This window comes from Schistocerca gregaria, chromosome 2 (assembly GCF_023897955.1).
Source record: "Schistocerca gregaria isolate iqSchGreg1 chromosome 2, iqSchGreg1.2, whole genome shotgun sequence".
In the NCBI taxonomy this organism is placed as follows: Eukaryota; Metazoa; Arthropoda; class Insecta; order Orthoptera; family Acrididae; genus Schistocerca; species Schistocerca gregaria.
The window spans coordinates 35828539-35853426 of NC_064921.1; the positions used below are offsets into that span (position 1 = coordinate 35828539).

The 24888-nt window shown below is 42.5% G+C and overlaps 1 protein-coding gene across 4 annotated transcripts in view; it reads right to left on the bottom strand.

Annotated features, from left to right (window-relative positions):
• LOC126336263 (uncharacterized) overlaps nt 1–24888 on the bottom strand; it is a 251650-nt gene that overhangs the window by 130661 nt on the left and 96101 nt on the right. For all 4 annotated transcript variants that reach the window (XM_049999762.1, XM_049999761.1, XM_049999759.1 and 1 more), the window contains 2 exons: nt 21461–21607; nt 10020–10269 (listed from right to left, as the gene is read on the bottom strand). In XM_049999762.1, coding sequence (XP_049855719.1) covers nt 10020–10269; nt 21461–21607 — 397 coding nt within the window. The remainder of the gene's footprint in view (nt 1–10019; nt 10270–21460; nt 21608–24888) is intronic.

Sequence of the window (24888 nt, forward strand, 5' to 3'; positions counted from 1 at the left end):
AAGAAGACATCAATGATCAGCAATAACAGCACTACAGCAATACATGAAACTAAATTAGTCACCCATAATAGTGAATCTAATGGTGTCTTAAGTTAATCAGCGAAAACTCCTGGTAGAAATATCAACAATGTAGGAAAAGGAAGATTACTACTTAACATAAAAAGAGGCATGTCAAGTAGTAGACAAGCACAATTAACAGCTTTTGGCCACACACCTAATAAGCAGTCTTTGAATATGACTTCACTTATTCTGCCTCCTCCCCCCCTCCTTCCGCCACAAAAAAGGGGTGTGAATCCTGGAAGATGTCACAGACGATCAGCACAAGGTGCAAAAAATGCCAGCTCTTTAGAATGTGTCGTCTCAACTAATCCTTTCCTTTAGTCAATTTATGCCACAAATTTATTTTCTCCTCAACTTTAATCAGTAACACCTCATTGACCACATGACCTCCCCATCTAATCTTCAGCATTATTCTGCACCACCCCATTTCAAAAGCTATTTTCTTGTTTGAACTGCTTGCTGATCATGTTTCACTTGGGTACACGGTTGCACTCCAGACAAATACATTCAGGAAGACTTCGTAACACTTAAATTTATATTTGATGTTGACAGATTTCTTGGTCTCAGAAATATTTTTCATGCCATTGCTATTATACATTTTATATCCTCTCTACTTTTGCCATCATCAGTTATTTTATTGCCCAAATTGCAAAACTCATCTACTACTTTAAGTGTCTCACTTCCTAATGTAATCCCTTCAGCGTCACCAGATTTGACCACATTCCAATGCCCTTTTTTTGCTTCTGTTAATGTTACTATTATATTCTCCTTTGCAATGCTGTCCAGTCTGTTCAAATGGTCTTCCAAGTCATTTGCTGCCTCTACCAGAATGTCATTAGAAAACCTCAAGGATTTTATTTCTTTCCTCTGAACTTTAATTCCTTTTCCAAATTTTTACGTTGTTTAAATTACTGCACGATCAATGTACAGATTGAATAGCATTGACGATGTCCCTTCACAACCAGTGCTTCCCTTTCCCTCAGTTCTTATAACAGCCTTCTATTTTTGGTACAAATTGTAAACAAACTTTCGCTCCCTATATTTTACCCTCGCTACCTTCTAACTTTTGAAGAAGACTCCTGTCGACATAGTCAAAAGCTTTCTCATAGTCTAGAAATGCTATTAATATGGGTCTGCCTTTCATTAACTCATCTCCCAAGAAAAATCTTAGGGTCAGTATAATTTCTCCAGAAGTCAAACTGTTCTTCCTAGAGGCCAGCTTATGCCAGTCATTTCATTCATTCGTGTTAGTATTTTGCTAACATAACTTATTAAACTGATAAATAGGTAAACTTTACATCTTCTGGCACTGGCTTTCTTTGGAATTGAAATAATTTTGTTCTGTTTGACATCTGACAATAAGGATATTTCACCTGTCTCATACATCTTGCACAGGAGATAGGAGAGCATTGTCATAGCTGGCTCTCCCAGGGACATCAGCAGTTCTGACAATGTTCTCTACTCCAGGAGCCTTAGTTTAGCTTACATCTTTTGGTGCTCTGTCAATTCTTTTTGCAGTCTCACATCTCCCATCTCATCTTCTACATCCTCTTCCCTTTCTATAATACTGCCTTCAGGTTCATATCCCCTGTACTCCTTCCACCTTTCAGCTTTCCCTTTTTCCCCTCCTTGTGGTGTACGCTTCTATATTCTTATACTTGCCTTCTAGCCATTCTCGATTTGACATTTTGCACTTCCTGTGAATGTCATTTTTTAGATGTTTGTATTTCCTTTTCAGCTGCTTCATTTCAAGTACTTTTATATTTTATAATTTCATCAAATAGGTTCAATTTCTCTTGTGATATCATGTGATATCTAATAGGCCTTATCTCTTCAGCTATTTGATCCTCTGCTAAGTTCACTGTTTCATCTCTTGTGGCTACCAGTTCATCAACTACTGTATTCTGTTCTCCCATTCCTGCCAATTGTCAGCCTAATGCTCCCACTGAAAGTCTCAACAGCCTCTGATTCTTTCTGTTTATCCAGGCCCCATCTCCTTAATATCTTAGATTTTTGCAATTTCGTCAGTTTAAATCTGCTACTGATAACCTCAAATTGTGCCCCTTAAAACGTATTATAGTTTCAGGTCTGGTTCCGAAATCCCCATCTCACCATTACATAATCAATCTGGAACATTCCCATGACTCCAGGTCTCTTTGAAGTATACATCTCTTTCTCACGATTCTTAAACCAAGTGTTAGCAATGATTAAATTACGCTCTTTGTAAAATTTTAGTATTTTTCCTTTTTCTTCCTATTTCTACTACCAAATTCCACTTCATCACAAATTTTCATTTCTGTCAACTATTACGTAATGTCTTTTATCTCGTACTTCTTTTGAATCGGCAGAGATAGTTACTATATAAATTTGTATTATTGATGTGGGTGTTGGCTTTGTGCCCATCTTGGCTGTGACAGTGTGTTCACTGTGCTGTTCATAGCAGCTTATCCACATTCTTGTTTTCTTATTCATTGTTAGACCCAAACCTGAATTAGCTCTGTTCGATTTTGTATTTATAACCCATCACTTACCCGAGGAGAAGACGTGAAGAAGCAGGTCGACTCCCATAATCATGTTCGTAGGCAGTCCTATTTCACGTATTTAGGCCTATACAAAATGTTTGCTAATTTCCTTTTCAAAACTGTGATGTTAGAGTTCCTACATTAATCAAATGTTATACAAATTTTCACGTTTGTAGAAACAAATCCCTATAAAACGTTACTATAATCAATTTAGTTGTTTGCCTCGTTTCGACGATGAGACCATTGGTTTCACCAGGAATGGTGGCAATCAAAAGTTAAATTTCATACATGCCAATTAGAGCTAAATTGCTGTAAATTTCTGTGATATGTTGATATATTTTTGATTGCCCTATTTTCCTTAATCAGCTGACCCTCATATCCATGAGCAGGAATGCCTAATTACAATTACCAAATTATTAATAACTAAATTTCAATACACAATACGGATCTCATGGTCATAAATTTAGTACTGAATATTCTAATAGATGCTGCTCATGAGAAATAATATATAAACAAATAATAAACCCCGTGGAGATCAGAACCAACCAACACACAGAAGAAACCCACAAACCCAGCATGGCAACACAGGCTACAGATCAGAATAGAAAAACTTAGAAGAGACATCGGACAGCTAACACAATTTGTAAGAAATGAAATAGCAGACAAATAACGAAAAAGGTTAGGTAAAATCTCACAACAAGAAGCGATAGGGCAATTAGATGAAAAGAAGCAGAAATTACAAGCATTGGCCAAACGACTTAGAAGATACAAAAAAGTGAAAAGAGAAGGAAACAAAACCAAACATACAACACAAACCAAAAGAAATTCTACCAGACAATAGATAACACACACATTAAAATAAACAATCCACCAAACGTAACAGACATGGAACACTTCTGGAGCAACATATGGTCAAACCCGGTACAACATAACAGACATGCATGGTGGATACAAGCACACATACAAGACGATACCACAAATGCCTGAAGTGATAATTTTGCAACATGAAGTCACCAAAGCAATTAATTCTACTCACAATTTAAAAGCCCCTGGAAAAGATAAAATAGCAAATTTCTGGCTAAAGAAGTTCACCTCAACACGTTCACATCTAACTAAATTATTGAACATGTAAATAAAATAGAAAGAAACTTCCACACGGGAAAAATATATTAAAAACAAAGATTCCAAGACTTACCAAGAGGGAAAGCGCCGGCAGACAGGCACAATGAACAAAACACACAAACACACACACAGAATTACTAGCTTTCGCAACAGATGGTTACTTCTTCAGGAAAGAGGGAAGGAGAGGGAAAGACGAAAGGATGTGGGTTTTAAGGGAGAGGGTAAGGAGTCATTCCAATCCCGGGAGCAGAAAGACTTCCCTTAGGGGGAAAAAAGGACAGGTGTACACTTGCGCACACACACACACACACACACACACACACACACACACACACACACACACACACACAGACACAAGCAGACATATTTTAAGGCAAAGAGTAAGGGCAGAGATGTCAGTCGAGGCAGAAGTACAGAGGCAAAGAAGTTGTTGAAAGACAGGTGAGGTATGAGCGGCGGCAACTTGAAATTAGCGGAGGTTGAGGCCTGGCGGATATCGAGAAGAGAGGATATGCTGAAGGGCGAGTTCCCATCTCTGGAGTTCGGATAGGTTGGTGTTGGTGGGAAGTATCCAGATAACTCGGATGGTGTAACACTGTGCCAAGATGTGCTGGGCGTGCACCAAGGCATGTTTAGCCACAGGGTGATCCTCATTACCAACAAACACTGTCTGCCTGTGTCCATTCATGCGAATGGACAGTTTGTTGCTGGTCATTCCCACATAGAAAGCGTCACAGTTTAGGCAGGTCAGTTGGTAAATCATGTGGGTGCTTTCACACGTGGCTCTCCCTTTGATCGTGTACACCTTCCGGGTTACAGGACTGGAGTAGGTGGTGGTGGAAGAGTGCATAGGACAGGTTTCACACCGGGGGCGGTTGCAAGGGTAGGAGCCAGAGGGTAGGGAAGGTGGTTTGGGGATTTCATAGGGATGAACCAAGAGGTTACTAAGGTTAGGTGGACGGCGGAAAGACACTCTTGGTGGAGTGGGGAGGATTTCATGAAGGATGGATCTCATTTCAGGGCAGGATTTTAGGAAGTCTTATCCCTGCTGGAGAGCCACATTCAGAGTCTGATCCAGTCCCGGGGAGTATCCTGTCACAAGTGGGGCACTTTTGGGGTTCTTCTGTGAGAGGTTCTGGGTTTGAGGGGATGAGGAAGTGGCTCTGGTTATTTGCTTCTGTACCAGGTCGGGAGGGTAGTTGCGGGATGCAAAAGCTGTTTTCAGGTTGTTGGTGTAATGGTCGAGGGATTCAGGACTGGAGCAGATTCGTTTGCCATGAAGGCCTAGGCTGTAGGGAAGGGACCGTTTGATATGGAATGGGTGGCAGCTGTCGTAATGGAGGTACTGTTGCTTGTTGGTGGGTTTGATGTGGACGGATGTGTGAAGCTGGCCATTGGACAGATGGAGGTCAACGTCAAGGAAAGTGGCATGGGATTTGGTGTAGGACCAGGTGAATCTGACGGAACCAAAGGAGTTGAGGTTGGAGAGGAAATTCTGGAGTTGTTCTTCACTGTGAGTCCAAATCATGAAGATGTCATCAATAAATCTGTACCAAACTTTGGGTTGGCAGGCTTGGGTAACCAAGAAGGCTTCCTCTAAGCGACCCATAAATAGGTTGGCATACGAGGGAGCCATCCTGGTACCCATGGCTGTTCCCTTTAATTGTTGGTATGTCTGGCCTTCGAAAGTGAAGAAGTTGTGTATCAGGATGAAGCTGGCTAAGGTGACGAGGAAAGAGGTTTTAGGTAGGGTGGCAGGTGATCGGCGTGAAAGGAAGTGTTCCATTGCTCTGTACTTCCGCCTCGACTGACATCTCTGCTCTTACTCTTTGCCTTTAGATATGTCTGCTTGTGTCTGTGTATTGCAGATGGATATATATGTGGGTGTGCGCGCGGAATGACTCCTTACCCTCTCCCTTAAAACCCACATCCTTTCGTCTTTCCCTCTCCTTCCCTCTTTCCTGAAGAAGCAACCATTGGTTGCGAAAGCTAGTAATTCTGTGTGTGTGTTTGTGTGTTTTGTTCATTGTGCCTGTCTGCCCGCACTTTCCCACTTGGTAAGTCTTGGAATCTTTGTTTTTAATAAATTATTGAACAGTTACACTGCAAACCCATACACACACCCTGATACACTTACACACGGAATAACTTATATGAAACGTAAAGATCAAGCAGACACAGCAAACCCAGCTAAATATCACCCTATAACATGCCTACCAACAATATACAAAATACTAACTTCAGTCATTACACAGAAATTAATGGCACATACAACACAGAACAAAATTATAAATGAAGAACAAAAAGGCTGTTGCAAAGGAGCACGAGGATGTAAAGAGCAACTGATAATAGATGCAGAGGTAACGTATCAAGCTAAAACTGAACAAAGGTCGCTACACTATGCATACATTGATTACCAAAAAGCTTTTGATAGTGTACCCAACTCATGGTTACTACAGATATTGGAAATATACAAAGTAGATCCTAAATTGATACAGTTCCTAAACACAGTAATGAAAAATTGGGAAACCGCACTTAATATCCAAACAAATTCAAATGATAACACATCACAGCCAATACAGATTAAGCGTGGAATATACCAACGAGACTCATTAAGTCCTTTCTGATTCTGCCTTGCTCTGAGTCCACTATCCAACATGCTAAATAATACAAATTATGGATACAATATTACTGGAACCTACCCACACAAAATCACACATTTGCAATACATGGATGATCTAAAACTACTGGCAGCAACAAATCAACAACTCAACCAATTACTAAAGATAACAGAAATATTCAGCAATGATATAAATATGGCTTTTCGTACCGACAAATGTACGAAAAATAGCATAGTTCACGGGAAAACACACTAAACAATAAGATTACATATTGGATAACCACAGCGACTGCACGGAAGCGATGGAAAAAACAGATGTCTTTAAATATCTAGGATACAGACAAAAAATAGGAATAGATAACACAAATATTAAAGAAGAACTTAAGGAAAATATAGACAAAGACTAACAAAAATACTGAAAACTGAATTGACAGCAAGAAACAAGACAAAAGATATAAATACTTATGCTATACCAATATTGACCTACTCATTTGGAGTAGTGAAATGGAGTAACACAGACCTAGAAGCAAACAATACGCTTACACAATCACAATGCCACAAATATAGAATACATCACATACATTCAGCAACAGCAAGAGTCACTTTAAGCAGAAAGGAAGGAGGAAGGGGGCTTTATCGACATAAAAACCTACATTATGGACAGGTAGACAATTTAAGAAAATTCTTTCTAGAACGAGCAGAAACTAGCAATCACTCATAAATACATCGGCTACACTACTGCAATTTTATAACCACTTCTACAACCCTTTAAATCACATAACATCAACAGATACGAAGAAAGTAAATTGGAAAAAGAAAACACTACATGGCAAGACCCGTATCATCTAACACAGCCACACATCGATCAAGAAGCATCCAACACATGGCTAAGAAAAGGCAATATATACAGTGAGACGGAAGGATTCATGATTGCAAAACAAGATCAAACAATAAACACCAGATATTACAGCAAGCATATTATTAAAGATCCCAATACCACAACAGATAAATGCAGACTTTGCAAACAACAAATAGAAACAGTAGATCACATCACAAGCTGATGTACAATACTAGCAAATACAGAATACCCCGGAAGACATGACAATGTAGCAAAAATAATACATCAACAGCTTGCCTTACAACATAAACTTATAAAACAACATGTTCCCACATACAAGTATGTACCACAAAATGTGCTGGAGAATGATGAATACAAATTATACTGGAACAGAACCATTATAACAGATAAAACAACACCACACAACAAACCTGATATCATACTCACCAATAAAAGAAAGAAATTAACACAACTAATCGAAATATCCATACCCAATACAACAAAAATACAGAAGTAAACAGGAGAAAAAACTTGAAAAATACATCCAACTGGCTGAGGAAGTCAGGGACATGTGGCATCAGGATGAAGTTGACATTATACCAATTGTACTATCAACTACAGGAGTCATACCACACAATATCCACCAGTACATCAATGCAATACAGCTGCATCCAAACTTGTATATACAACTACAGAAATCCGTAATTATTGATACATGTTCAATTACCCGAAAGTTTTTAAATGCAATATAACATATACTGCACAGTTAAAAGGCAGTCACGCTTGATCAAGGTGCGCGTCACTTTCTACTTTTGACCAGACATAACGTCCGAGATAAGGAAGTATAATAACTATAACAACAACAATAATAATAAATACAGGGCATTAAGGGTAATAACAATTTGTTTAGCACATTTGGAGGCATGTTTAAAATCAGCAGGAACAGAAGATATAATTAAAGAGGAGAAGGTTAACATGTCAGTTGCAATAGCTGTCAACAAAGAAGCAACTTTCATTAGAGGACTTTGTAGACAAGGAGAGAAAAGCAATGGTGGAGGGGAGAATGACAAGAGTGAGCTGTATAATTCCAAGTCCGGACAGACTGCAATAGGACGACAGAAATGATTCGACCACCTTTTGTGGAAGAGGAACGGAAACTGTGGGAAAGGGTTCGAGTGGAGGCCCTCCAGACAGCAACTCCAAGTAGCCAAAAAGCCAAATTTACAGAGTGGGAGCTGTACCGAGAATGCAAGTCTTCCACGTACGGCGTGGGGGTGTCTGGTGGCAAGGTGGTTACAAGCCCGTCGATGGCGTCGAGGAATGGGGACAAGGAACAGAGTGACACTGGCGTGAAGCTGTTCTCTTCAACCTGTGAGAGTAGAGTGACTTACCAACTACCTGGCTCACGGGTCAGGATGACACTACTGCACCCACTGAGCACGGAAAACACCTTCGAGTAACATTTGGACATCAGATCACCCCACTATGAATAACTGTGGCCCAGGGCACATTGCTACTATAATTGAGAAATATGACAAAGAGCAAATTTCAAAAATGTACCAAACGTGAGCATTCATTGACAGTTTCAGCTGGCACAAGCTCTCGTACAGAAGCCCCAGAGTAGGATCGCAGTAATCGAGTACAGGGGAGTCTGGTATGGGAAAGGATGGGAGCAGTAAGTGGCTGGGGGCTATAATTCACTAGATTATACTTGCAGCTGCACTCACATATTAGGAAATTTTCCTACAGTATGTGGTTGTGAGTAGCAAGCTATTTTATGTGGAATAACATCAGCTGCCCTAACGTGTCTGCCTGTTCATGTAAACTTAGCTCTAAAATTTGCTCCCCATAGATGGTTCTTTGGGCATTGCAGTAAGGCACAAATATTATATGCCGAGCTGAAGTGCTGTGTGCCGAGATTTCATCAGTGCAAGTTACCTTCTTTAGAGTTTTAGTGCAAATCTATCAGTAAATGTATGACAGTCTGCTGTATGGTGAGCTGACCTAAGTGAAAATAACGTACGTTTTGAGAAGGAAAACGTAAACCATAATATTGTAATGGAGACACTGCTGTATAGTTAATTGATGTCCATATTTCCAGCTAAAATTGTGTGTTCATACAGAGATTTAAGACCTGAAAGTGCACATTCAAAACTAGAAAGCTGCCTAACTTTGGATGGCTTGTATATTGCACAGATAAGACACTTTCTTCTGAAAGGTTTTGTTCCAGTGTGCATGAATTTAGGCTCTTTGTTCTTATTTTTGGACTTGAGTAAAGCCTTGGTGAGTAAGTTTATACTTATATATCCTATTACATTTGCCCTGCCTCAAAAGAGCACAGCCATCAAGTCTTACAGGGCTGGAAGGGGCACTCTACTTCAGCCACGTCTGACAGATTTAGCACATTAAAGCTGAGGTCCAGAAATATGCAGCGTAACTCTGCAAGTGGGCCAGTAAGGACTGCACACTTTCACACTCAGGTTGGAGTGTAGTTATAAACTTGTACGAAGAATGTGTGCCTCAGAAACAGGCACACCCAGCACATTGCAGAATGTGATGAGAGTTCACAGAGCTGAACCAGTCAGGTAGAATGCTGGCGAAAGGGGGTGAAACTGAAGGTCACCTACTTTTCAGTAACAGAACGTGTGTCGCTCTAAAGTGTGCGAGGTACACACAGAAAGATCCGGCAACACAATGGCAAGTATATGGCAACAGAAAATCGGAACTAATGGATAAGTGAAAAGCAATGAAAGAGCTGTTTCTGGCAACCAAACATTTACACAGAACGATTAAAATATAGGAATCATATTCCTGCTTTCTACTGCACTGTATTATAAAATAGGCAAGAATGACTTACCAAATATTTGGTTCGAAAAACGTGAAAACATAATGCTAAAGTGCTCCATGGGCTGCAGCAAGCCAACTGCTGTCATATGTGAAACAACTTGAATTGGTGTAACTTCTAGAGAAGGATCAATCTTCTGAGCATGTAGCTGTTTTAAACACTCCGCTTCATTATCTGAACCGAAGAAGTTGAACCATGCTCGCCTACGCGGGCTGCACTGTGTCTGTTTCATCAAAATGCGTTCATTCTGCAACTCTAGTTTCTGTAACAAGATATCTACTTCAGTGTTAGCTACTGTGCATTGTTTATCATGAATAATGTTTGTCCTTGTGTAATACAAATTTATTTATTCCATTGTGGCACTCACACTAGATCATACACAATATTTTAACTTATCATCAAGATCTTATGAAAAGATCAAAAATATTAAAACAATAAACAAAGACACAAACCATAATAATTTAACTCTTAGCAAATCTTAGTAAAACAAAGATACTAGTAAGAACCACACTGGCATCAAGCAGGGACAATTAGGACAGCTCCAATCACACTGACTACCAGACAAATCTACACCTTTGTCACATGAACAGCTGTGCCAACTTCTCAGTACATTTTAGTAACTTATTATAAAAACCACACCGAGCGCACCTGAAGTACACATATATGAGAAGTAAATGAATATGAAATGTATTTTTCACTATCCCTTTAGTTTTAGTGCCTGATGCATTAACAAGCATTATACAATGACGCTACAAAACATATTATAGTGGAAAGAATATTACAGAAAGATGAGAGGTATCTATTTATATGATAAGGAAAGTTCTGGCATAATGTACAAGGGCTATTCAGAAAGTAGGGAACACTTTGGCATTAAAAAAAACTGAGTACAAGAAATACATCTTACTATATACATCTGAAAGAGTGACTGTCATACTACTTTTCCACATAATCACCAAACACATTGAGGTACTTATAGCAGTGGACATGCTTTGAAAGACCTCTGTCGTAAAATTCTGCCACCTGAGACTCCAGCCAGTGAGTCATGCCTGCCTGTAGTTCCGTGTCATCATCAGAACACTGCATTGCAAGCCAGTTCTTCTTCTTGGGAAACAAGTGGAAGTCACTTGGTGCAAGATATAGGGCTATATGGCTATAGGGCAGTTGAGGGAAAATTTCCGATTTGAATGAATTAAGGAGTTCATTAGTGCGGTTTGCCATGTGGGGTCGGGCATTGTCGTGCAAAAACAAAATTTTGTTTTGAACTGCTCTTGTAAGGCTGTGCAAAGTTTGACAGTACCAGGCAGAATTTACGGTTGTTCCACGTTCGAGAAAGTCAATAAGAAGCACACCATGCCTATCCCAAAACACTTGCCATCAACTTCCTTTCTCACGAGGTTTGCAAGTATTTTCTTAGTTTTGGGGGGGACCTTGTGTACCCCCACTCCAAGGACTAATTTTGTCTCGCAATTGATGTGTTTCACCCAAGTCTCATCACTGGTTACGATTCGAGCCAGTAATGAATCACCATGTTTGTGGTAGATCTCCAGAAATGTCAACGTTGCCACCATTCGCTGTTCTTTATGGTGCTGTGTAAGCATTTTGGGCACCCAGTGTGCACAAAATTTTTGGTAGCCTAGCTTTCGAGTGACAAACAAAGTCCGTGAAAATAGCGGAAAAGGAAGTGGAAGCTCCATTACTATAAAGTGACGGTTTTCAAGAATCGTTTCGTCAATTTCAGTGACAAGATCGTCAGTCGTAATGCTCGGGCATCCACTCTTTTCTTCATCACGAAGGTTGATTCAGCCATTTTTATATTGAATGCACCATTTCCAGACTGAACACACATATTACGTCATTTCTGTACACTTCCCACAGTTCATGATACATTTCCATAGGTTTTAGGTTTTTTGCCAGAAAAAACCGTATCACAGACACGCAGAGATGTTCCCGCTGTCACAGTCTGGTGCCGACTACGCTGCCGAGCGTGCACATACCAAAATATACGTGGTCGATGGGTGCCAAGCGATATCAGATAGAAATGTTCCCTACTTTCTGAATAGCCCTCATAAATAACTTAAAATTATAGGAGACAATTCACCAAATATCAGAAGCATTGAGTCACTGACAGACACTCAAAACATAACAAGGACTTCATTAGCTTTCACATCAATGCTTTAAAGACTGTGTGTGCGCACGGCCACCCGCATGTACACGAGCCTGTACAGCTAATCTCCGACATTGGGAATCTTTTACGGAAGTCTGAAATTTAGTACTTACAGTAGTTTCCACAGTGAAACTATCTCAAACGTGGAAGAAAATCCAAAAAGATTCTGGTTGTATGTAAAGTTTGTTAGTGGCAAGACAATCAATGCCTTCTGTATGTGATAGCAATGGAAATACTATCAATCACAGTGCTGCTAAAGCAGAGTTATGAAACACAGCCTCTTGAAATTCCTCCACCAAAGAAAACAAAGTGAATATTTCAGAATTCGAATCAAGAACAGTCACCAGGATGAGTAACTTGAAAGAATGTATCCTCAGAACAGTGAAGCAACTTAAGTCACTTAATAAAATCAAGTCCTCTTGTCCAGACCATATATAACTTAGTTTTCTTCCAGAGTATGCTGACTTAATAGCTCCATATTTAATCACCACGTATGATCACTCGCTGGATGAAAGATCCGATTCCAAAGATTGGAAAGTTGCACAAGTCGTACCAATATTCAAGAAAGGAGTAATCCACTAAATCCACTAAATTACAAGCCCACATTAATGTAGATATGCAGCAGGAATTTGGAATACATACTGCGTTCGAACATTAGGGATTACTTCCAAGAGAATTGTCTATTGCCACAGTCAACAGTTTCTTTTTTTCATTCGGTGTTTAAGGGCGCTCAACTACTGAGGTCATTAGTGCCCAGTCACAATTGTAAGAGCACATAGAATCTAGTAAAACCCACTAAAACCCAAAGTGGGGGGGGGGGGGGGTTACACCAGAAGGTTCTTACAAAGATGCAGATAAAATAAGTGACAGAGTTAGATGTCCTTGGACAAGCCAGTCAAAGTAATAAAACGAAGAACACGAGCAGCTGCTCGAGCGTCATCAGCTAAAATATCCTGTAAAGTAGATGGCAGAGACAGGACAACACCACGAGACTAAAACAGGGACACGACAATAAAACATGGCGCACTGTCAATGCATGACCACAAGGGCACTGCGGGGCTGGGTCACCGGAGAGCAGGTAGCAGTGGCTAAACCAGCAAAGCCCAATCCGCAACCTCGTCAGAAGGACCTCTTCTCGCCGAGATGGTCGGGAGGATGTTGTCCAAGCAGTTGGGAACAGCTTTACGGCCCGCAGCTTGTTTCCTTGAAGTGATGACCAAGTATCCCACCACAATGACACAAGCCTCTTACAAACAATCCCACTAATGTCAGATGATGGGACACAATGGGAGACTTGCCGAGGCAGGAGGACTGCAGCCTTGGCTGCAACATCAGCAGCCTCATTCCCAGGCACTCCTACATGGCCGGGAACCCACAGAAAGCTGACAAGAGAGCTATCATCAGCAAAAGAATGGAGGGACTGCTGGATCCGTTGCACCAAGGGATAGACGGGATATGGAGCTCCAAGGCTCTGAAGAGCACTGAGCGAATCAGAGCAGAGTACATACGATGAATGGCAGTGGCGGTGGGCATACTGAACGGCCTGATGTAGAACAAAAAGCTGGAACACTGGTCGAGGAGCCGGTATTTAAAGGTGACGGCCACGACAACAAAGGCACAGCCGACAGCATCGTCAGTTTTGAAGCCATCAGTGTAAATAAAGGTGTGACTGGCAAGTCGCGCACGAAGTTCGACAAACCGTGAGCAGTACACTGTAGACGGAGTACCCTCCTTCGGGAGCGAGCTGATGTCGAGATGAATATGAACCGGAGCCGGGAGCCAAGTTGGTGTCAAGCTCTCACCCTCTCTGAAGGTGGTAGGGAGGGCAAAATCCAATTGTTGAAGCAGGCAATGAAAGCGGACTCCAGGGGGCAGCAGGGCAGACACGTACAACCCATATTGATGCTTGAGAGAATCGGCGAAGAAGGACTGATAAGAGGGGTGGTCAGGCATTGACAGCAGCCAGCAGGCATACCGACAAAGCAGTACGTCGAGCCGGTAAGTCAATGGCAATTCGGCAACTTCAGCATAAAGACTCTCGACGGGACTAGTGTAGACTGCTCTGGTCCCAAGACGTAACCCCCGATGGTGGGCGGAGTTGAGACAGCATAAGAGGGATGGCCGAGCAGACGAGTAGATGAGTAGACGAGGCTCCCATAATCCAGCTTTGATCGGACTATGGACCGATACAAGTGAAGCAGGACAGTGTGATCCGCTCCCCAAGCTGTACCACTAAGAACTCTGAGGACATTAAGGGAATGGGTACAACGGGCAGCCAAATAAGAGACGTGCGGAGACCAACAAAGTTTCCTGTCCAGTGTGAGCCCTAGAAACTTAGTTGTTTCCATGAAAGGGAGAACAACAGGACCGAGATGCAAGGATGGCGGAAGGAACGCTTTATATCACCAAAAGTTGATGCAAACCGTCTTCTCTTCAGAGAACCAGAAGCCATTAGCCACACTCCACGAGTATAGGCTATCAAGACAACGCTGAAGGCAGCGCTCCAGGAGGCATGTTCTCTGGGCACTGCAGTAGATCACGAAGTCATCGACAAAAAGAGAGCCTGAGACATTAGGTGGAATGCAATCCATAATTGGATTGATCGCTATGGCAAAAAGGGCTACACTCAAGACGGAGCCCTGAGGCACCCCGTTCTCCTGGAGGAAGACGTCGGACAATACGAAACCCACACGTACCCTAAACTTTCGATCTGTTAAAAAGGAATCAATAAAAGGGGCAGGCAACCGCATAGACCCCACCTGTGCATAGTGCAGAGGATACCTCCTCTCCAACAGGTATCGTAAGCCTTCTTCGGCGGCGACGAAAGCCGCATTGAACATTGGTAAGTAGCCATTGAGATTCAAGAATCCAAACTAACCGAGCGTTAACCATGTGCTAGGTACACCTTACACACAGCTTGTTAGAGAAATGGGGCGGTAACTAGAAGGAAGGTGTCTATCCTTCCCGGGATTGGGTACAGGAACAACGACGGCATCACGCCAACGCATGGGGACTTGACCTTCGGTCCAGACGCGATTGTAGGTACGAAGAAGAAAGCATTTGCCTGCCGGAGAATGGTGTGTCAGCATCTGAACGTGAATGACATCTGGCCCCTTGCAGCGGGCCGGGACAGTGCAAGTGCACATTCGAGTTCCTGCATAGTATAGAGGGCATTATAATTATATAGATTCAGTGAGTGGAAGGAAGGTAGCCGAGCCTCTTCTGCCTCTTTCCTGGGACGGAAGGCAAGGTGGTAATGGGCGGAGCTAGAAACCTCCGCAAAAAAGCGCCTGAAGGCGTTTGAGAGATCCACAGGATCAACAAGTACCTCATTACCTAAAGTCAGGCCAGGTACCGAGGAATGGGCCTTAATGCCCAACAGCCGGTACAGGCCACCCCAGACGACAGAAGAGGGGGTTAAACTGTTAAAGGAACTGGTGAAAGATGCCCAACAAGTTTTATGACTCTACGGCATTGTGCTTGGAGTCGTTTGTATCCAATACAATGCGCCAACGTAGGATGGCGGCGAAAGGTGCGTAAAGCACGTCGTCGAGCACGGATAACGTCTCTACAAGCCTCATTCCACCACGGGACGGAAACGCGATGTGAAGAAGAGGTAGTACGAGGAACAGAATGCTCGGCAGAATTGATGATAAAAGCCGTGAGGTGTTGGACCTGACTGTCACAACTGAGAAAATCGTGGTCCGGAAAGGTCGCCAGGGAGGAGTAAAGTCCCCAGTCAGCGTCCGGTATGTTCCAGCTCGAAGGACGTGGGGATGGGGTGTGGTCCAGGAGACAAACAACACAGGGAAAATGGTCGCTCGAATAGGTGTCAGAAAGGACATACCACTCGAACCAACGGGCAAGGGTGGTAGAACAGATCGAGAGATCCAAGTGGGAGTAGGTATGAGTAGAGTCTGAGAGGAAAGTCGGGGCACCAGTATTGAGGCAGACAAGATTGACATGGTTGAAGACATCCGCCAAGAGGGAGCCTCTCTGACAGGATGCAGGAGAGCCCCAAAGGGGATGATGGGCATTGAAGTCGCCAAACAATAAAAACCGTGGAGGAAGCTGAACAATCAGGTGCATCATGTCAGCTCGACTAACTATGGATGACGATGGAGTGTAGACTGTACAAACAGAAAGGGTAAAGGCAGAAAGAGTAATACGGACAGCTATTGCTTGGAGTGGGGTGGTCAATGGGGTGGGATGGTAATAGACATCGTCCCGAAAAGCAACATGACCCCACCATGAGCTGGAATACCGTCCACAGGGGTGAGGTCAGACCTCTCCGAGGTATATTGGGTGAAAGCAATACGGTCAGTTGGGCGCAACTTGGTTTCCTGGAGACCAAGGATGAGCGGACAGTGCAGGCGGAGGAGCAGTTGTAATTCCTCCCGATTAGATTGAATACCTCTTATGTTCCAATGTAACAAAGCCATCGCTAGTCAGAAAAATGCGGGAGCGAAACAGGTGAAGAGCTGGTCACCTCGACGGCCGCAGAGGGCCAGGTTTCGAGGGAACAACGCCACGACCGGCGGGAGGCGGATCCTGTTCAATCGAGTTGTCGCCAGCTGCGGCCGCATTCCTGGGTTGCGTAGGAGGGGCAGCATCATTCGCCGACGACAGGCCAGCTGAGTGCCTGGCAGCAGAGCGTCCCGGCGAAACTGAGGACGGCCGGGAACAGCGACTCACGGATGGAGCATCAGACGAAATGCGCCGGGGTGGAGAGGAGGATAAAGACTACTTCTTGGAAGTCCGATGAGGCACGGGGATTGTGGGCTGGACATGAAGGAGGTCCTCACGCGCGGGGATCGTTTTGGAACGCCGGACCTCGGAAGCTGGAGTCCGGAACGTTTCCCCGATGTACGCCTGAGAAGAGGATCGCTTCTCAGGCGGCGGAGGGGGGGGGGGGGGGGGGGGGGAGGAGGAGTGGCCCCTGGGGCAGGGGCCACGAGGGAGGAGGATTTGGAAGGGACGGATTTGGGAAGTGGAGGCATACACCCCAGATGGGGTGAGGAGGTGGATGGGGGACAGGATAGCCGTGAGGATATTGTGGAAGGAGTGGACTTGACTGAGGGAAACGAAGTTGTCAACGTCACGGCATGGAGGCGGTCATACTTCTTCCTGGCCTCAGGGTAAAAGAGACAGTCCAAAGTTTTTAATTCTTGAATCTTCTTCTCCTTCTGATACGCGAGGCAGTCTAAAGATCGAGGCAACTGGAGGCCAGGACAATTGACACACCCAGGTGGTGGGGTGCATGTATGTTTCTCACGAAGAGGACATCTACAATAGCCACAAAGGGGCTCAGTCTCACACTGTGATGACATGTGCCCCAGCGCAAACACTGAAAGCAGCGCATAGAAGGCGGGACGTCACACCGGTAGCATATCACCTTTACCTTCTCCGGGAGAACGTCCCCCTCGAAGGCGAGGATAAAGGCCCCAGTGTCGATGCGACGGTCTTTGGGGCCGCACTGGACTCGCTGGACGAAATGCACGCCTTGGCGCTCCAGGTTGGCCCTGAGCTACTCATCAGACTGCAGCAGGAGGTCCCGATGAAAAATAACCCCCTGCGTCCTATTCAGTGCCAGATGCGGGACAATGGGCACTGGGATGTCCCCTAGTTGGCCGCACACCTGGAGTGCCGCCGACTATGGCGGAGGTGGTCTTTATAAGAACGGGCCCCGAATGCATTTTACTGAGAGCCTCGATTTCCCCGAAGATGTCCTCGATGTGCTGTACAAAGAACTTGCGCTTGGAGGTGGCGAACGTCCCCCCATCGGTCCGAGAACAGACTAAATAGCAGGGGAAGTACTTCGCCCCAAGCCGGCGGGCCTGTCCTTCCCCCCAGGGAGTGGCCAAGGGGGAAAGGGTAGGAGAACCAGAACCAGAAACAGTACCTTTCTTTTTAAAAGACTCGGCTGCAGTTCGACTTGATACACATTGACGTTTTATCTGCGAAACGTCCGCCCCGATACCACCCACTCCGACTAGGGGCTCTCCCCACGGGTGCCACCCAGCCTCAGCAAGGGCCACCTGGCAGGATGACCGTTGCCTTGAGTCCTGATGCCCCAAGGAGACTGGCATCTACTCCTTGGCCGATGTGGGGAAGGTGCAGCTCAGGTATCGGCAGTAGGATCCCTGTGTTGTCAGGGGGCTACAACCTAGAGGGTACATGACGCCCCCACCACAATGGGCTGGCTACTGTGCTGGATTTCGGGTGCCATGGAAAGTCCATCATGATCCTAGGTGCAGATGGGGACGCACTATGGGCATAACTCGTGCAACCGATCAGGCGTGTAGGCCCAATTTGAGGAATAATGGGTGCGGTTACAACGCCGTTACAATGCTGAGTGCCAAGGTCTTAGTGCACCGAGGACCAGTGCTTCACCACCTAAGGCGTCCTTCCCCAAAAGGCTTGTACTTCTTTAGAATTTTGAAAAAGGAGGTCAAACCCCAAGGGGGACCATCACATGGAAGGCCGAAACGGTTGAAACTCCTTTTAGTTGCCTCTTACGACAGGCACGAATACCTCGGGCCTATTCTTACCCCAGACCTGCAGGGGGTCAACAGATTTAGTAAACATTGTTCTTATGAAACAACATGCCCCCACAGTGTTGAGTGCTATCAACAAGAAATTTCTAGATTTCCATGAAGCTTTTGACACTGTGCCTCGCAAGTTGCTTGCTATCAAATTGCACACTTACAGAAGACCATCTCAGTTATGTGACTGAATTTGTGATTTCCAGTCAGTCAGGTAACAGTTCATAGTATGTGATGGAAAGTCATTAAGTACAATAGACATGATTTCTGGCATTCCACAAGTTAGCATTTTAGGCCCTTTGCTGTTCCTTATCTATATGAACATTTTTGGAGACAATCTGAGCCGCCGTCTTAGGTTGTTTGCAGATGATGCTGTCATTTATTGTCTAGTAAAGTCATCAGATGATCAAACCCAACTGCAAACTAATTTTAAAAAAGATATCTGTCTGGTGACAAGATTTGCAATTGACCCTAAATAATGGGAAGTATGAAGTCGCCCACGTGAGTGCTAAAAGAAAACTGTTAAACTTCATTTAAATCATGAATGAATCAAATCTGAAGGCCATAAATTCCAATAAATACCTAGGAACTACAACTATGAACAACAAACTGGAAAGAACACACAGAAAATGTTGTGGGGAAGGTGAGCCAAAGACTGTGTGTTCTTGGCAGAACACTTAGAAGATATAACAGATATACAAAAGAGCCTGTCTACACTATGCTTGTCCATAGTCTTTTGGAGGTCTGCTGCACGGTGTGGGGTCCTTACCAGATAGGATTAATGGAATACATTGAGAAAGTTCAAAGAAGAGCAGTACATTTTGTATAATTGAGAAATACAGGAGAGCGTGTTTGTGACAATACAGGATTTGGGGATCATTAAAACAAAGGTGTTTCTCATTGGGGTGGGATCTTCATGAAATTTCAGTCAGCAACTTCCTATTATGAATGCGAAAATATTTTGTCGATACCAACCTACATAGGGAGAAACACTCATCATAATAAAATATGCAAAATCAAAATTCAAATGGTAATATAGTGTTTTTTCTGTACACTCTTTGAGAGCAGAATAGAGAATCACTGTTGAGGTGGTTCGATGAACCATCTGCCAGGCACTTTAGTGTGATTTGCAGGATATCCATGTAGGTGTAGATGTAGATTTCCGAAATGGAATGTTCCATACGTTTAGCTTCAACTACATTGCTTGTTCAAATATCTTAATTCCCATTGTGTGGCTGTAATCATGTTGGAACTCTTCACATCAATCACCTGATTACAACTGACAGTTCGAGCTCTTTCACACTTTGTGTACATGATACTACCACCATCTGTAGATGTGCCCATCACTATCACATGACTTGTCACCTCAGTGTATTATGACAATTTTATATTATCTATATTTTATTGGGTCATATATGATGAAAATTTATCTCTGGACCATTGATGTTCACCGTTTTTCTCCTGTGAAGATGTTTGTAATAATTTAAACCAGTAGAGAATAAACCAACAGTTTTGCAGTTGATGGCACAAATTTGCTTTTTTTTCAAAATTAACATTCCTCCCTTCACATCTGGTATCTCCGCAGTGGCCGTGCTACTGATTCCTGTGCCCGAGGTAAGTGGCAAACTTCAATTAGCTCATAGTCAAATTCACTAACAACAGAACTAAGAACTTCTTGGAGTATTATTGTCTCATTTTTGTTTGTTCCAGAGCAAGAAAACTACACTCTTATGAGTATATTGACATTAGCTGACATTTTTAGATTCGGCTGTTAGTTCCTACATGTATATTATTATAAAACAAAGGTAAAAAATGTAGACCAAACCATTTGATCTAAAACTTTAATTTTTCCATCTCCGATATATATTTCGCATTTTCATTTGGCTTACTGCAGTTGGGCTCAAGTGTTGACATGTTTTCTGCATCAGAAAGACATTGTCCAAAAGTTTTCATATTGTAGCAGTGTTCACTGTGCATGTCTCTGACTCAATACCTCTTTTAGAAGTTATGTAATACTCTATCCTTTCCATATTATTAACATTTTGTAGACCAAGCAAAACCATAAGTTGGGCCAGCCACAACTGTGTTAAAAAGACCACGCCCGAGTATAAGATTGTGATTTTCTCAATGCACGAGCCATCTATTGCTTGAAAACTGGACTCATCGTACACGAAAACGATGTACCGACATCTCGCTACCTTTCTCAGCTGGTGCTGCCTTCTGTTGCCAATTTCTATAATTATTTCAAATGAAACAATAGTGAACATAACACATTGACATAATTTGAGGTGTATACTCACAAGGTTTCATAGCTCTCTGTAATACTGCTAGAAATACATCATATCATTTGAGTGAGAAAGAAATTTTGGCAGCTGAAGAGGCAGAAATTGTTGAATAACTTCACTTGCACATTTTTTGTATGGATAATTATACTTTCTGCCATCATTCCAAAATTTGTAATCTACCAATGAATTAAAGTAAATATGAAAAATAAATAAGAGAGGGAGAGGGGCAGGCTCTAGCTTGGGAAGGGTTTTCTTCTTAAAGTTAGCAAGTTTTCATTCTCTCTTGTATGAGCCTGTTAATGACAATGCTGCTTCGATTCAGTGAGTGGTCCCCTTTACTCCTAAATTATTTACATTCTACCAGAACTTTCCTACTAAATTTAACCACATTTTTAAACTACATATGAAGTAAAAAGGATGAATACTAGAATTGGTAATGTTACAACAGAAGTAACTCACCTTAAGCAGTAGTTTTTGAGTCTTAAAGTAACTTACAGCAAAAATAGAAAGTGCAAGAATCAGCACAATTCTCCTCATCGTTCCACCCATTAGGAATACACAGACTGGTAAAAGAGCAAAACTCATTGCAGCAATATTTGACCAAACCTAAATATGACAGAAAGATTATTATTATTATTATTATTATTATTAATATTATATATAAAGAAAAGTTTTATTTCATCACAATAAGTACAGAAATAAAGGTAAAGAAAGAAACTGTTCCAGCTAAGAAATTACACAATTTTTTACATTTATTGCCATTTTACAGTTTCTTAGTAACTTGTATTATCAATATGGAGAAGCTGATCATTGAACATAACTACTGTCAGTTTCCAAAACATGAGCAATATGACAGATACATTTTAGAAGTTGAAACGGCTGTTTACTTTTCACATTCATTTCTGACATCACACACTTAAGACATACCTAGCACATGGTTTACAACCAAACATAGTAAATCATATATGCAGACATTCCTGAGATACAGTGATGCTCTCTCTCCTGTGTGACAGTGTGTACGCATTCTGTGGATCACTGATGAGTCGCCCTGCAGTCTAATCTCCTAACAGATGATTATCAGCCCTGCAGCAGTCTCTCCACGGTTTGTACCATTGGTAGTCACTGCGGACTGTCAGTTCGCATGCAGATTATATATAAAATCGACAAAGTAATTCTGAGTATATAATTTACTATGTTTAAATTTTAATGGCAGCTTGGACTTCCATGTGTTTTGAAACAAGCTCAGAAGACAACAGGAGCAGAAAGTTTCTTCATCTAGTGCAGCTTACTCAGTTTTTAGCACCATGAATTACTAAAGAACCAACAACTGTAACCTAGCTGTAAACTGCACACAACTGTAATGTGACTACACCTCGTTTCGTCTTGTTGAACTACCATTTCTACTTTGACCCTCTCTTGGGAAATTTCATTTCAAATCAGGCAATTCAAAAGTGAACATGGCAAATCACTACTTCAAAGTTCACTGAAAAAAATATATATGTAGAAGTTCCACATGATACTTCTCCAAAACTACAATATTTTGGCTTTCTGATGATTTCTTAAAACACTACAGACCTCTCTAAATAAGAGTATTTGTGAAAATGTCACAACAAAGGGCAAAAGTGACACTTTGTAGTAAAGAAACCAGAAGTGATATCTGAATTTATTTTCAATAAATACTTTGTTCCCAATACTATAAGACATGATTAATACATATAAGATTTTTCCATTTTCTTTGGAAATATAAACAATGAAAATTTGTAACTTTTTGTAAATTTCAAAATTGCATTTTGAAAATAAGAATAGTCACAGAATGTTAACTGTCGAGAAATGATAAAGTGGAAGGATTTCTAATTGTCAGCTACGACATTGTCGTCGTCCACAGTCCACAGATTGGTTTGATGCAGCTCTCCGTGCTACTCCATCCTGTGCAGGCCTCTTCATCTCCAACTAACTACTGCAACCCACATCCTTCCGAATCTGCTTAGTGTATTCATCTCTTGGTCTCTCTCTATGATTTTTACCCTCCACACTGCCCTCCAACACTACATTGGTGATCCCTTGATGCCTCAGAACATGTCCTACCAACCGACCCTTTCTTCTAGTCAAGTTGTTACACAAATTCCTCTTCTCCCAATTCTATTCGCTACCTCATTAGTTACGTGATCTACCCATCTAATCTTCGGCATTCTTTTGTAGTACCACATTTTGAGATCTTCTATTCTTTTCTTGTCCAAACGAACTATTGTCCATGTGTCACTATACTCCATACAATTACTTTCCTGAAAGTCTGCCTTACAAACGAATCTATACTTTATGTTGACAAATTTCTCTTCTTCAGAAACGCTTTCCTTTTCATTGCCAGTCTACATTTTATATCCTGTACTTTGACCATCATCAGTTATTATGCTCCCCAAATAGCATAACTCATTTACTGCTTTAAGTGTCTTCTTTCCTAACCTAATTCCCTCAGCATCACCTGATTTAATTCAACTTCCATTATACTCATTTTGCTTTTGTTGATGTTCATCTTATACCCTCCTTTCAAGACACTGTCCATTCCGTTCAACTGCTCTTCCAAGTCCTTTGCTGTCTGATAGAATTACAATGTCATCGGCGAACACCAAAGTTTTTATTTCTTCTCCATGGATTTTAATACCTACTCCGAAATTTTGTTTTGTTTCCTTTACTGCTTGCTCAATATACAGATTGAATAACATTGGGGATAGGCTACAACCCTGTCTCACTCCCTTCCCAACCACTGCCTCCCTTTCATGTCCCTCGACTCAACTGCCATCAGCTTTCTGTACAAATTGTAAATAGCCTTTTGCTCCCTGTATATTACCCCTGCCACCTTCCGAATTTGAAAGAGTATTCGAACATTGTCAAAAGCGTTCTCTAAGTCTACAAATGCTAGAAACGTAGGTTTGCCTTTCCCTAACCTACAGTTGTAGGATCAGTATTGCCTCACCTTTTCCAATATTTCTACGGAATTCGAGCTGCTCTTGGGGAAAAGCAGTGTGGATTCCGTAGAAATGTTGGAACAAGTGAGGCAATACTGACCCTACAATTTATCTTAGAAGATAGCTTATCTTAGAAGATAGTATTTTGCAGCCATGACTTATTAAACTGACAGTTCAGTACTTTTCACACCTGTCAGCACCTGCTTTCTTTGGGTTTGGAATAATTACACTCTTTTTCATGTCTGAAGGTGTTTTGCCAGTCTCACACATCTTACTCAGCAGATTGAAGAGTTTTGTCATGGCTGCCTCTCCCAAGGCTATCAGTAGCTTAATGGTTTTTTTGTGGTTTTAGGGGGCACAACTACAATGGTCATTAGTGCCCAACTAATTTAGGAATGTACCGCGAGGCACAAGGTTAAAACAGCAACTAAAAGGGACAACACTATAAAAGATGTATTAACAGACATAGGATTAAAAAACTACAGCATAATCAAACGTCCTTAGACAGGTGTGTCAAGTTGATAAAACGAAGAACGCTAGCAGCAGCTCCTGGGTCATCCGCTAAAATGGCATCCAGAGTACATGGCAGGCCAAGATCAAGACGCAGCGTAGTAAAATCCGGACAGGACGTTAAAATGTGGCAGACCGTCAGCAATTGCCCACATGGACAGAACGGCGCCAGCACTGCCGTCAGCAGATGGCGATGGCTGAACTGGCAGTGTCCAAATCGTAGCCAGGCCAAAACAACCTCCTCCCGCCGAGAAGGACGTGAGGAGGACGTCAAGGGCTACGGGGAGAGGTTTCAAGGCCCGAAGCTTGTTGTCCCTAAGTGCAGCCCAATCAGCATGCAGCAGCGATAAAATGCGCCGACAAATGACCGTGCTACAACCTGATGAAGGGACACAACTAGAAGCCGTCCGAGGC